A 13,992-nucleotide genomic window follows, 5' to 3' on the forward strand; every position below is an offset into this window, starting at 1 on the left:
AGGGCATGCCTTGGTTTCCTATAGTCCCTGCTAAGTTAGGAAGCTGGAAGTCAGGAGAATCTGACCACTTGATTCATGCAGCTTTATGGCAACAGGACAGCATCCAGGACGTCTTTGTCATTAGCCAAAAGGTCTGTGGGGGGTGACATAGTCAAGCCTGAGGAAGGATGGAAGACTGATGGCTGTGTTGCAACTGCCCCTGCTGGCATAGAGTGGTACTGAAGATGATTCCTGGTGGTTACTTTCCTCCAACCATGGCAAGGGTACTTTAATGCTCTGGGCATATATCAAAAAGGGAAAAGTGGGTATAAAGAATAAAAATAAAGGGAAAAAAAAGGTTCTGGGTTGCAGTAACTGGTTTCTTACACCGTACCATTCGTAGGGGTCAGGCAATCCAGACGGGAGCTATATAAAAAACTATAAAATAAATAAATAAAATGGAGGAACGTAAAATAAAATATATATATTTTTATTGCATTTTTGTAAATGGCAAAAACTTCAGGCAGTGTGGTACAATCCCTTCACATAGTATGTAGAGAATTCCTTCTTAGCATTTGCAAATAATTTCTTGTGAAATGTGTTGCAAAGAAATATTCTTTCTTTTGAACAAACGAGTAAGAGTGAACCTTAACATGTGATAAAAATGAAAAAACTAGAGAGCTTTTTATTTTTATTTCCAATTATGCTGCTGGAAGATCGTACGTCCAAATGGCAGATGAAATTTAATGTGGATAAGTGCAAGGTGATGCATATAGGGAAAAATAACCCATGCTATAGTTACGCAATGTTAGGTTCCTTATTAGGAGCTACCACCCAGGAAAAAGATCTAGGCATGATAGTGGATAATACTTTGAAATCATCGGTTCAGTGTGCTGTGGCAGTCAAAAAAGCAAACAGAATGTTAGGAATTATTAGAAAGGAAATGGTGAATACAACGGAAAGTGTCATAATGCCTCTGATTCACTCCATGTTGAGACTGCACCTTGAATACTGTGTACAATTCTGGTCGCCGCATCTCAAAAAAGATATACTTGCGATGGAGAAGGTACAGAGTAGGGCGACCAAAATGATAAAGGGGCTGGAACAGCTTCCCTCTGAGGAAAGACTAAAGAGGTTAGGGCTGCTCAGCTTGGAGAAGAGATGGCTGAGGGAGATATGATAGAGGTGTTTAAAATCATGAGAGGTCTAGAATGGGTAAATGTGAATCGGTTATTTACTCTTTTGGATAATAGAAGGACTAGGGGGCACTCCATGAAGTTAGCAAGAAATACATTTAAAACAAATCAGAGAAAATTATTTTTCACTCAAACACAATTAAGCTCTGGAATTCATTGCTAGAGGATATGGTTAAGCAGACAGTGTAGCTGGGTTTATAAAAGGTTTGGACAAGTTCCTGGGGGGGTCCATAAACTGCTATTAATCAGATTGACTTAGGGAATAGCCACTGCTTATTACCAGTTTTGGTAGCATGGGATCTATTTAATGTTTGGGTATTTGCCAGGTACTTGTGACCTGGATTGACCACTGTTGGAAACTGGATGCCAGGCTTGATGGACCCTCGTTCTTATGTACCTCAGATACAACTGTAATCGCTTTCATTTCAGTTTTTAACTCTCTCGATTGCAGATTTTATAATTGCTGTCCACAGGCTCTTGTTCAGAGCTCTCAACCTGTCCTATGCACCCTAGAGTTAGTAAAGTTTTCAGGATATCTGCAGTGAATGTGCCTGAGAAGGTTTTGAAAAGCCCACTGCCTTGGAGAGGACATTGCTTTGATTCCATTCCCTGGACCAGCCAGGGCTGGGGATGCTATGTGTGTGTGTGTCAGGGGGGGGGGGGCCACAGTCATTGTGCAAGGGCGACACCTAGTGGCTGGATTTAGGAAGGACTGCCACTGCGATAACTGTACTAATTAAGAGAGGGAATAAGAAACAGGTGACACATACCCTGGGCACCAGTGAATGAAGGCTCATGCACTAAATCCCAACTCCATTCCAACTGAGCTGGAAGCTGAAAGGAGCATGAGGAAACTGCCTCCCTCCCCCCCCCCCCCAAAAAAAAAAAGAAATTGTAAAATCCATTCTACGTTTGCCTGGGGCGAGTGAATTTTCTGGCCTGGCAAAACATCATCTATAACCTGCGAGGAGGAAGTGTCTTCTTAGATGCTAACTGGCTCCCCTGGAGGAACAAGCAACATCTCTGGCCTCAGTCAGGGCCTGCGGGGAATGGGGAAGAAAGCATCTTCAGCCTTGGGAAGACAGAGAGAGCGGGTGGGGAAATACAGCAGAAGAGTGCAAGGGCTGTGGACAGGGAGGGGAAAAGGTGAAGATAGAGGTGAGGGGGCGGAGAAGAAGAAAATGAGGGAGTGGGGGTAGAGGAGAAAGAGAGTCCTACATGGGGATGGGATGAGGGGTGTGCATTCACTAGGAGCTAAATACATTAGAACATAAGAAGAAAATGCCATACTGGGTCAGACCAAGGGTCCATCAAGCCCAGCATCCTGTTTCCAACAGTGGCCAATCCAGGCCATAAGAACCTGGCAAGTACCCAAAAACTAAGTCTATTCCATGTTACCATTGCTAATGGCAGTGGCTATTCTCTAAGTGAACTTAATAGCAGGTAATGGACTTCTCCTCCAAGAATCTATCCAATCCTTTTTTAAACACAGCTATACTAACTTCACTAACAACAACCTCTGGCAACAAATTCCAGAGTTTAATTGTGCGTTGAGTAAAAAAGAACTTTCTCCGATTAGTTTTAAATGTGCCCCATGCTAACTTCATGGAGTGCCCACTAGTCTTTCTACTATCCGAAAGAGTAAATAACCATTCACTATGTACTGCTGTCACCAGGGGCGGATTGAGGGAAAACAGTGGCCCGAGGGATTTTTCTCCATACTGGCCCATGGGTATTCATTTACATATACAATATAATTTACATATATAATTTACATATATATGTACACACCCCTATATTTCGGCATGATCCTCCCGTATCAACACAGTACTATTTACCAAAACTCAAAGAATAACAACCCCACCTATGAAAAAGAATACCACAAATATTACACCAGAATCTAAAATATCAATACACCTCCAATCAGGAAAACAGAACAGGCCAAGCTACTACAGATACCTACAGACAAACCAGATGCTAAAAGAATGCTTCATCTCAGTCTTTGCATGCAGAACACAAACTCTCACCAAATACAGAATAAAGCAACATAAAGTATAAATACAAATGCGCAGACAAAACCTAAACTTTAAAACGTATCACGCCAGACTCTATACAGTGCAATAATGGGAAAACAAAATGTCACCATTCTTCATGAAACAATCAATAAAATCAAGATATATAAATCATGAATCATAATTATAAAATCATACTAATAAAATAATTTCAAAACAGCTGATGAATAGAATATCCAATAATTAAAGACTCAAGCAAATTTTGAAACCTTTACCAAACACCAATAAAATATTTCAACAGCAGACATCACATACTACCCAATAATTAAAATGGTAGTCAGTCAAGAAAAATGAACTTAAAAAGCCACCTTTACTTACCCTCTCCAGCAGTTCTCCTACTTCTTTCCCTTGCAGGCCACACCAGAAGCAGCAGTAGCTGCTGAAGCTGCCCTCATGGTCCTCTTCCTTAGGGACCACAACCAGTCTCTTCTCTCTCTCTCTCTCTCTCACACACACACACACACACCAGTCACACCCTCAAGACAAGTTTCTGTCTCTCTCACACACCAATCATCTCCCCAACCAGTATCTCTCTCTCACACATACAAGCACACACATACCACCAGTCATCTCCCTGATCAGTCTCACACATACACACGTCGCCTCTATGGCCAGTCTCTCTCAATCACACAATGCTCTCTCTCCCCTAACTTATACACAGGATTTCAATCACACACATGCTCTCTCTATTTCACTTAACACACAAGCTCTCAATCACACACATGTTCTATCTCTCACAGCCACAAGCCAGCCAAAAACATGCTCCATCTCCCTCTCGCACACATGCATTGACTCACACAAGCACCATTCCTTTCTCACACATACACACACTCACAGAAGCACCATTCCTTTCTCACACACACACACACACACACACACACAAGCACCATTCCTCTCTCTCTCACACACACACAAACTCACACACACACAGAAGCACCATTCCTTTCTCACATACACAGACAGAAGCACCATTCCTTTCTCACACACATACACACACACAGAAGCACCATTCCTTTCTCACACACACACACACACACACACACACAGAAGCACCATTCCTTTCTCACATATACAAACACACCCAGAAGCGCCATTCCTTTTTCACACACACACACACACACAAAGAAGCACCATTCCTTTCTCTCTCACACACACACACACACACACACACAGAAGCACCATTCCTTTCTCACACACACACACACACAAGCACCATTCCTTCACACACAAGCACCATTCCTTTCTCACACACACACACACACACACACGCACAAGCACCATTCCTTTCTCTCACACACACACACACACACACACACCATTCCTTTCTCTCACACACACACACACACACAAGCACCATTCCTTTCTCACACACACACACACAGAAGCACCATTCCTTTCTAACACACATACACACACACAGAAGCACCATTCCTTTCTCATACACACCCACACCCACACACACACACAAGCACCATTCCTTTCTCACACATACACACACTCACAGAAGCACCATTCCTTTCTCACACACACACACACACACACACACACAAGCACCATTCCTTTCTCACACACACACACACTAGCACCATTCTTTCACACACAAGCACCATTCCTTTCTCACACACACACACACACACACACACACACACCATTCCTTTCTCACACACACACACACAGAAGCACCATTCCTTTCTAACACACATACACACACACAGAAGCACCATTCCTTTCTCATACACACACACACACACACAAGCACCATTCCTTTCTCACACACACACACACACACACACACACACACACACAGAAGCACCATTCCTTTCTCACACACACACACACAGAAGCACTATTCCTTTCTCACACATACAAACACACCCAGAAGCGCCATTCCTTTCTCACACACACACACACACACACACACACACACACACCATTCCTTCACACACAAGCACCATTCCTTTCTCACACACACACCACACACAAGCACCATTCCTTCACACACAAGCACCATTCCTTTCTCACACACACACACACACACACACAAGCACCATTCCTTTCTCTCACACACACACACACACACACACACACACCATTCCTTTCTCTCACACACACACACACACACAAGCACCATTCCTTTCTCACACACACACACACAGAAGCACCATTCCTTTCTAACACACATACACACACACAGAAGCACCATTCCTTTCTCATACACACCCACACCCACACACACACACAAGCACCATTCCTTTCTCACACATACACACACTCACAGAAGCACCATTCCTTTCTCACACACACACACACACACACACACACAAGCACCATTCCTTTCTCACACACACACACACTAGCACCATTCTTTCACACACAAGCACCATTCCTTTCTCACACACACACACACACACACACACACACACACCATTCCTTTCTCACACACACACACAGAAGCACCATTCCTTTCTAACACACATACACACACACAGAAGCACCATTCCTTTCTCATACACACACACATACACACAAGCACCATTCCTTTCTCACACACACACACACACACACACACACACACAGAAGCACCATTCCTTTCTCACACACACACACACAGAAGCACTATTCCTTTCTCACACATACAAACACACCCAGAAGCGCCATTCCTTTCTCACACACACACACACACACACACACACACACACACACCATTCCTTCACACACAAGCACCATTCCTTTCTCACACACACACCACACACAAGCACCATTCCTTCACACACAAGCACCATTCCTTTCTCACACACACACACACACACACACAAGCACCATTCCTTTCTCTCACACACACACAAACACACACAGAAGCACCATTCCTTTCTCACACACACACACAAACACACACAGAAGTACCATTCCTTTCACACATACACACACACACACACACAAGCACCATTCCTTTCTCTCACACACACACACAAACACACACAGAAGCAACATTCCTTTCTCACACACACACACAAACACACACAGAAGTACCGATCCTTTCACACATACACACACACACACACAGAAGCACTCTGCCAATCTGAGGCCCTAAGCTGAACAGCTGTTCTCTGGCGGCGGCTAGCAGCATCGGTGTTCACTTGTTTGGCTCCTGCCGGCACCCATCTTCATTTTTTTGCCCCCGCTGGCCACGATTTTTATTTCTTCGGTCCCCGCCGGCCATGATTTTTATTTCTTCGGCCCCCGCCACTTGGTCTTCAGCGGGGGCTGGCTGGGGGGCGCCCATCTTCATTTTTTCGGCCCTCGTGGGCTTGGTCTCCCGCGTGGGCTGTCTGGGAGGCACCGGGCCGGCCCATCTTCTTTTCTTCAGCCTCCGCAGACCACGATTTTTATTTCTTCGGCCCCCGCCACTTGGTCTCCCATGGGGGCTGGCTGCGTGGCGCCAGCCCATCTTCTTTTCTTCGGCCTCCGCCGGCCACGATTTTTATTTCTTCGGCCCCCACCACTTGGTCTCCAGCGGGGGTTGGCTGGGCGGCGTCCATCTTCATTTTTTCGGCCGTCGCGGGCTTGGTCTCCTGCGAGGGCTGTCTGGGAGGCACCGGGCCGGCCCATCTTCATTTCTTTGGCCTCGGCCGGCCACGATTTTTATTTCTTCAGCCCCCGCCGTTTGTGGTCCAGCAGGGGCTGGCTGGGCGGCGCCGGCTCATCTTCTTTTCTTCGGCCTCGATTTTAATTTCTCCGGCAGGGGTTGGCTGCAGGGGCGGATTGAGGGAAAATAGTGGCCCGGGGGATTTTTCTCCATACTGGCCCATGGGTATCCATTTACATATACAATATAATTTACATATATAATTTACATATATATATACACACCCCTATATTTCAGCATGGTCCTCCCGTATCAACACAGTACCATTTACCAAAACTCAAAGAATAACAACCCCACCTATGAAAAAGAATACCACAAATATTACACCAGAATCTAAAATATCAATACACCTCCTATCAGGAAAACAGAACAGGCCAAGTTACTACAGATCCCTACAGAGAAACCACATGCTAAAAGAATGCTTCATCTCAGTCTTTGCATGCAGAACACAAACTCTCACCAAATACAGAATAAAGCCACATAAAGTATAAATACAAATGTGCAGACAAAACCTAAACTGTAAAACGTTTCACGCCAGACTCTATACAGTGCAACAATGGAAAAACAAAATGTCACCATTCTTCATGAAACAATCAATAAAATCAAGATATATAAATCATGAATCATAATTATAAAATCATACTAATAAAATAATTTCAAAACAGCTGATGAATAGAATATCCAATAATTAAAGACTCAAGCAAATTTTGAAACCTTTACCAAACACCAATAAAATATTTCAACAGCAGACATCACATACTACCCAATAATTAAAATGGTAGTCAGTCAAGAAAAATGAACTTAAAAAGCCATCTTTACTTAACCTCTCCAGCAGTTCTCCGACTTCTTTCCCTTGCAGGCCACACCAAAAGCAGCAGTAGCTGCTAAAGCTGTCCTCATGGTCCTCTTCCTTAGGGACCACAACCAGTCTCTTCTCTCTCTCTCTCTCACACACACACACCAGTCACATCCTCAAGACCAGTTTCTGTTTTTCACACACCAATCATCTCCCCAACCAGTATCTCTCTCTCACACACAAGCACACACATACCACCAGTCATCTCCCTGATCAGTCTCACACATACACACGTCGCCTCTCTGGCCAGTCTCTCTCAATCACACAATGCTCTCGCTCCCCTTACTTATACACAGGATTTCAATCACACACATGCTCTCTCTATTTCACTTAACACACAAGCTCTCAATCACATACATGTTCTATCCCACTTACATACAGGCTCAATCACACACATGCCCTTTTTCTCACAGCCACAAGCCAGCCAAAAACATGCTCCATCTCCCTCTCACACACACGCATTGACTCACACAAGCACCATTCCTTTCTCACACACACACACACACACACACACACAAACACACAAGCACCATTCCTCTCACACACACACACAGAAGCACCATTTCTTTCTCACACACACACACACAGAAGCACCATTCCTCTCACACACACACACAGAAACACCATTACTTTCTCACACACACACACACACACACACACACACACAAAAGCACCATTCCTTTCTCAAACACACACACACACACACACACACATAGAAGCACCATTCCTTTCTCACACACACACACTCACACACACACACACATAGAAGCACCATTCCTTTCTCACACACACACACACACACACATACACACACACACACAGAAGCACCATTCCTTTCTCACACACAAACACAAAAACACACACAGAAGCACTCTGCCGATCTGAGGCCCCCAGCTGAACAGCTGTTCGGCGGCGGCTAGCAGCATCGGTGTTCACTTGTTTGGCTCCTGCTGGCACCCATCTTCATTTTTTCGGCCCTCGCGGTCTTGGTCTCCCGCAGGGGCTGTCTGGGAGGCGCCGGGCTGGCCCATCTTCTTTTCTTCAGCCTCCTCCGGCCACGATTTTTATTTCTTCGGCCCCCGCCGCTTGGTCTCCAGCGGGGGCTGGCTGGGGGGGCGCCCATCTTCATTTTTTTCGGCCCTCGCGGGCTTGGTCTCCCGCAGGGGCTGTCTGGGAGGCACCGGGCTGGCCCATCTTCTTTTCTTCGGCCTCGGCCGGCCACGATTTTTATTTCTTCGGCCCCCGCTGCTTGGTCTCCAGCGGGGGCTGGCTGGGCGGCACCGGCCCATCTTCTTTTCTTCGGCCTCGATTTTAATTTCTCCGGCAGGGGCTGGCTGGGTACAGCTACTACCTGTGTCGGCCCTGCTTCGAGGGGGGAGTACTATACTATTAGCCACGCGGTCGAGACCACGTGACTAGCTAGACCGGCCCACCGGGGGAAGCCCGATCCCCCGATAGGTCAATCTGCCCCTGGCTGCCACCACCACTTTTCAAAAGAAATTGAGTGGGGGTAGCAGGAGATGGGAGCAGGAGATGGGAGCAGGAGATGGGAGCACATGGCAAGAGGGTAGCAGGAGATGGGAGCACATGGCAAGAGCATTTTGACCCTGGCGAGTAAGTCCTGCAAGAATTTTAGAGCCCCTGTGCATGAGATTAAATTTGCATACAGTGGGGCCGCTGCAAAAAAAAGCGCGGAAAGCGGGCGCTGAAAAGTCAGCACCTGCTTTCTTAATGTGCGCATGGCGCCCGCAAGGGAGGCGCCATGCTATATTGTAATTAGGGGGTTGCAACCCTGCGGTTACCAGCATTCTGCCGGTTATGAACACCGATGCCGATAAACCCGGCATCGGTTTTCATAATGCAGCTGCCGGTTATGAAAACCAACATGAGCATATCGGTGTTGGTCTTCAATGCAGCCAGCTGAGGTTTTTTGTTTTTTTTTAAACTTTTAAACAGTTTTTTCTGCTTTTCTGTACTTCTTTTTAATGCGCTCAGCTATTAACGTCTGTTCCAGGCAGGCATTAATAGCTGAGTGATAAATGTGCGTCTGAGACGCACATTTATTTTTTTGCATTGGAGTGAATGAGTAATAGCCTCATTCACATGCATTTGCATGCGATGAGCGCTATACCATTCACTCCGTGTCGGATGCATGTTAAATAGGTACTAATCCCCCTATTGCATTAGGGGATGGATTAGCGCCTATTTGACCCGTGTCCAACTGCGGGTTATACAGTACGCTCGGTTGAGCGCACTGTATTGCATCGGCCCCTGTATATGGAGTCTCTGCTGTATGCAAACATCTCATGCATATTCACTAGAAGTCTGATATAACATAACTTTATGGACATCCTGAAGATCAGGACAGTTCTGGGAAGGTGGCAGACTGGGTCATGCTGGGCTGTTTCTGGCAACAGCTGAGTTCGCCCTCTGGTATAAAATGCCAGATTGAACTTAAATAAAATTAATGCGGTGACTCAGACATCTGCTTCATAAAATCAGTGAGGAGAGAAACCAATTCCACTGTAGGTGAATGGTCACTCTGTGAGAGCCACGGGGCTGTAGATACACTGGGGCCGATGCAATACAGTGCGCACAGCCTAGCGCTCTGTTCAACCCACCGATATGCTTGGCGTCAGTTTTCATAACCTTGCGGGCGCCATGCATGCGTTAAGAAAGCGTGCGCTGAAAAGTCCGTGCCCGCTTTCCGCGAATAATATTGCATCGGCTCCATTGTGCTGCCAGCTCTGAGCTCTGTCTGAGACATTGCTCGATTTAATGCCCTTATTTAAGGAAAAATATAACACTTATCTTGCGCAATGGTTTTTTGTTTTTTTTTTCATTCCTAGAAACAGATACATTTTAACCAAGAGTTTTTCCTGCGTTTATACTTTAGCTGTCGGTGAATTTTTTTCCAAGAGCTGCGTCCCTGGTGCCCGGGGCACAAACATTACATCACTCTGTGAGCTCTGCGTAGGGGACGGACGCGGGCAAAGTAAATGCGAGCTGGGTCCTCAGGAGCTCTACTCAGACTATGGCGGGGCGTTCAGGTAACAAATTTTAAAAAATGGCATTCAGAGACACTGCAGCAAAGCAACGGGGCTTTCAATCAGAAAAGCTTTCAACATACATCAGCCAAAAAAAAAAAACAACTTCAAAAGGTCAGCCCTCTTAGAACAGGGCTTCCCAAATCTGTCCTGGGGGACCCCCCACCTCCTGTCTGATTTGCAGGATCTCCACAATAAATATGCATGAGATACGTTTGCATCCTTGGTGATCCAGCATATGCAAATTTATCTCATGCATATCCATTGCAAATATCCTGAAAAACAGGGACAGATCTGAGAATTAATGGGTTAGGGAAATGGAAAAGAAGAATCTCATTTTACCCCCAAACCTAAACTGTCAACACGTGATTCACAGAGATCTCAGACCTGCTTCACGGAGAACTGGCCCACATTTTGTGTCCTATCCATGAGGGTTTCCTACTTCCTTCTTTTAATCACCATCAGCATCAGCCTGCATGAAAACTAAAAAAAAATTGTTCTCTTAGAAACATTTCCTGCTCTTGCAGCAGAGGCCACACACACTGGCATGGGATGCACCAAAAACGTCAGCAGGTTTCCCCCGTCCTATGTCTGCATGTAAATTAGTGGCCCTTGCCAGATGTGCTCCAGGCTTAAGCTGCACCGAGCGACACATGGTGCTGAGAGCAGAAAATTACTCGGGATCACAGAGGCCAAGGTTGGAGGGAGATGGATGGGGCCTGCAGTTTTATTGGGAGCAGCACGGCGAGCTATGCTGGTTAACGAGGCAGGTGGCCACCATGTCATTTACTGCAGGTGTCTGGCCGAGGGAGCGGGAGATGTGGCTTTTGTGAAGCACAGCACAGTATTTGAAAACACAGACGGTAAGCGACCTCTGCTTTCTTCTCTCTACTGTGCATCCACCTAACATTTCTGGTTTACAAGAAGATATTGAATCAAAAAAAAAATTAAAAAATGGGTTCCTCACTAGGGACAGCGGAGGCTGACGGAAGGTTTTCTTGTGAGAACTGAAGCAATTGGTCCTTTTTATCCTAGTTCTGATTTTTGTATAACCGCCTTCAGCAGAACTAAGGTGGTGGGGAGAGCTGAACTGAATGATCTACCAATTTATTTATGTATTTACTTTCATATTTTACCCATCCCATCAAAAACATCCAGAAAGGGTTATATCATAACATTCATAATAAAACACATACTAAAATAAAAATCAGTCCCCTGCCGGAATAACCTACTGACTTCGCAACACAGAGGGCTGACTAGACTGACAGGCCACACAGCACACCCATAAAATCTGTCTTTTGATTATTTAGTCTCAACCTAGTTGCAGTTGTCCAGCTCTTAATGGCCTGCAGACAGCTCTCCCCCAACTTTCCTAACCAATCAGCTTGATTATCACCAAGAGGAATCATTCACAAATATGTGATATGAAACAAAGCAGAGATGACTGTCGCTAGAGGCTCTAAGTTTATGTTAAATAATAGTGTTGAAAGCAAAGCTCCCTATGAAACCCCTATCGACAGAGGTGGAAGATTTATTTCCCGCTACCCCCCCCCCCCCCCCCCCCCACCGCCATCTCACAAACTGTGATCTTTCCACTGAGAAAGAATCAAACCATAGCAGCACCAGTCTCCCCACCCCTGTTGCTTCCAGTCGATGGAGCAGTATAGAGCGGTTGATTGTATCGAATGAGTCCACCACCTTTATCAAGGTATTTCCATAGATCCTCTGAAACAGCGGTCAAGACTGTTTCACGACTATGGTACCGTCTAAATTCTGATTGCCCCTCTGTTAACATCCTTTTATCCTCTATAGATTTTTGAAACTGCCCCATGTCTGCTTTTTCAAAATGGTAATCGGGAAACTGGCTGATAATTTTCCCACTTCGATGGATCAATAGAAAACTTCTTAAGAATAGGGTGAATTGTGGCCATCTTTAACAATAACGGAAAAAACTTCAGTAATCAAAGAGTTTTATTTTCCATGTTTGGCAAAGTCTAATAACTGTATCTGTACACTTATATAAATCAAATAAATAAATAAATAGAATAATATACTGGAGAGGAGGGGACAGATTAGTGATTACAGAATTGAATGAGTCAGAAGAAAACCTTGGGCAGGACTATCAAACCCTACGCCATTATTAACTCTTTTGAGTGACCTTGACGATGCCCTTGCCTGTATCTTGCCAACTGTAACAGTAATAGGAGTAATAGGTTAATGGTTCTTCCCTGCCTACTCTGAAAGCTTCTGCATAGTGTAAACCTCAAAAATTTAATGACAGGCCATCGACCCTAGAAGTAGCTGCCAGTGTATCAAAGTGCAAAAACCATAAAGCATGTTGGGATACTGTTTGGATGAAAACTAGCATTACTGTTTTGTCCATTCGCTCTCCTTGAAGGACAAAACTCCGACATTTGGGCCCAGGACCTTCAGTCTCGAGATTTCCACCTCCTGTGCCGGGATGGTAGTCAAGCTGATGTTACTGAATGGAGAAGATGCAACTTGGCTCGTGTGCCAGGTCATGCTGTTGTGGCTAGGCCTGATGCCGATACATGGACGATCTTCCAGCTGCTCAATGAGGGGCAGGTTGGTTGGTATTTTTATTGTTACTGTAATTTTATAGGTTTCCAATGTAAAATAGTAACATTGTAACTCTTTATGTTTTTCGTATACTGATCCATTAAAAGTCATCACACCCTGCAATGAGAACCAAACCTCAAGTTTTCCGTACACAACTTTACATTTTTCTACTTTTCTACTATTCTTTTATTTTCCATATTAATTAATTGCATTTCCCTATGCATGTAAATGAATTAATAGTAATTATTAGTAGCCTTGAATTTTGGACTACACCTTAATAATTAATTTAAAGAAAAGCCTTCAAAAAACTTTCAGAATCTTTTCTGCAAATTGTATTTTATTTTTATGATTTATGTTTCTTATGAAGTTAACATCTCTTGCTGTGGAAAGATCACAAGGGAGAACCAAACGGGCTCAAATCATTCTGAGTGTTATACAGTGCCAAAACCCTTTACAGAAGCAGCACAAGCCCAACATCAATACAAACACTTTTAGTTGAGTTAGTGACAAATTGATGTACTAAAAGATTCCTCCCATTTTGTGTCCATCAGGAAAATGCTCTCTAGCCCTAAATCATTAAGAATCCTGGGGAGATGCCACTATTTAAAGATCATGA

The 13,992-nt window shown here is 44.7% G+C and overlaps 1 protein-coding gene across 2 annotated transcripts in view; it reads left to right on the forward strand.

The window, feature by feature from the left end:
- The window catches only part of MELTF (melanotransferrin), a 148,271-nt gene that overhangs the window by 91,455 nt on the left and 42,824 nt on the right, over nt 1-13,992 (forward strand). For both annotated transcript variants that reach the window (XM_029616069.1, XM_029616070.1), the window contains exons 5-7: nt 10,646-10,799; nt 11,592-11,659; nt 13,195-13,382. In XM_029616069.1, the coding sequence (XP_029471929.1) occupies nt 10,646-10,799; nt 11,592-11,659; nt 13,195-13,382 (410 nt within the window). The remainder of the gene's footprint in view (nt 1-10,645; nt 10,800-11,591; nt 11,660-13,194; nt 13,383-13,992) is intronic.

Source organism: Rhinatrema bivittatum, chromosome 9 (assembly GCF_901001135.1).
Source record: "Rhinatrema bivittatum chromosome 9, aRhiBiv1.1, whole genome shotgun sequence".
Taxonomy (NCBI): domain Eukaryota; kingdom Metazoa; phylum Chordata; class Amphibia; order Gymnophiona; family Rhinatrematidae; genus Rhinatrema; species Rhinatrema bivittatum.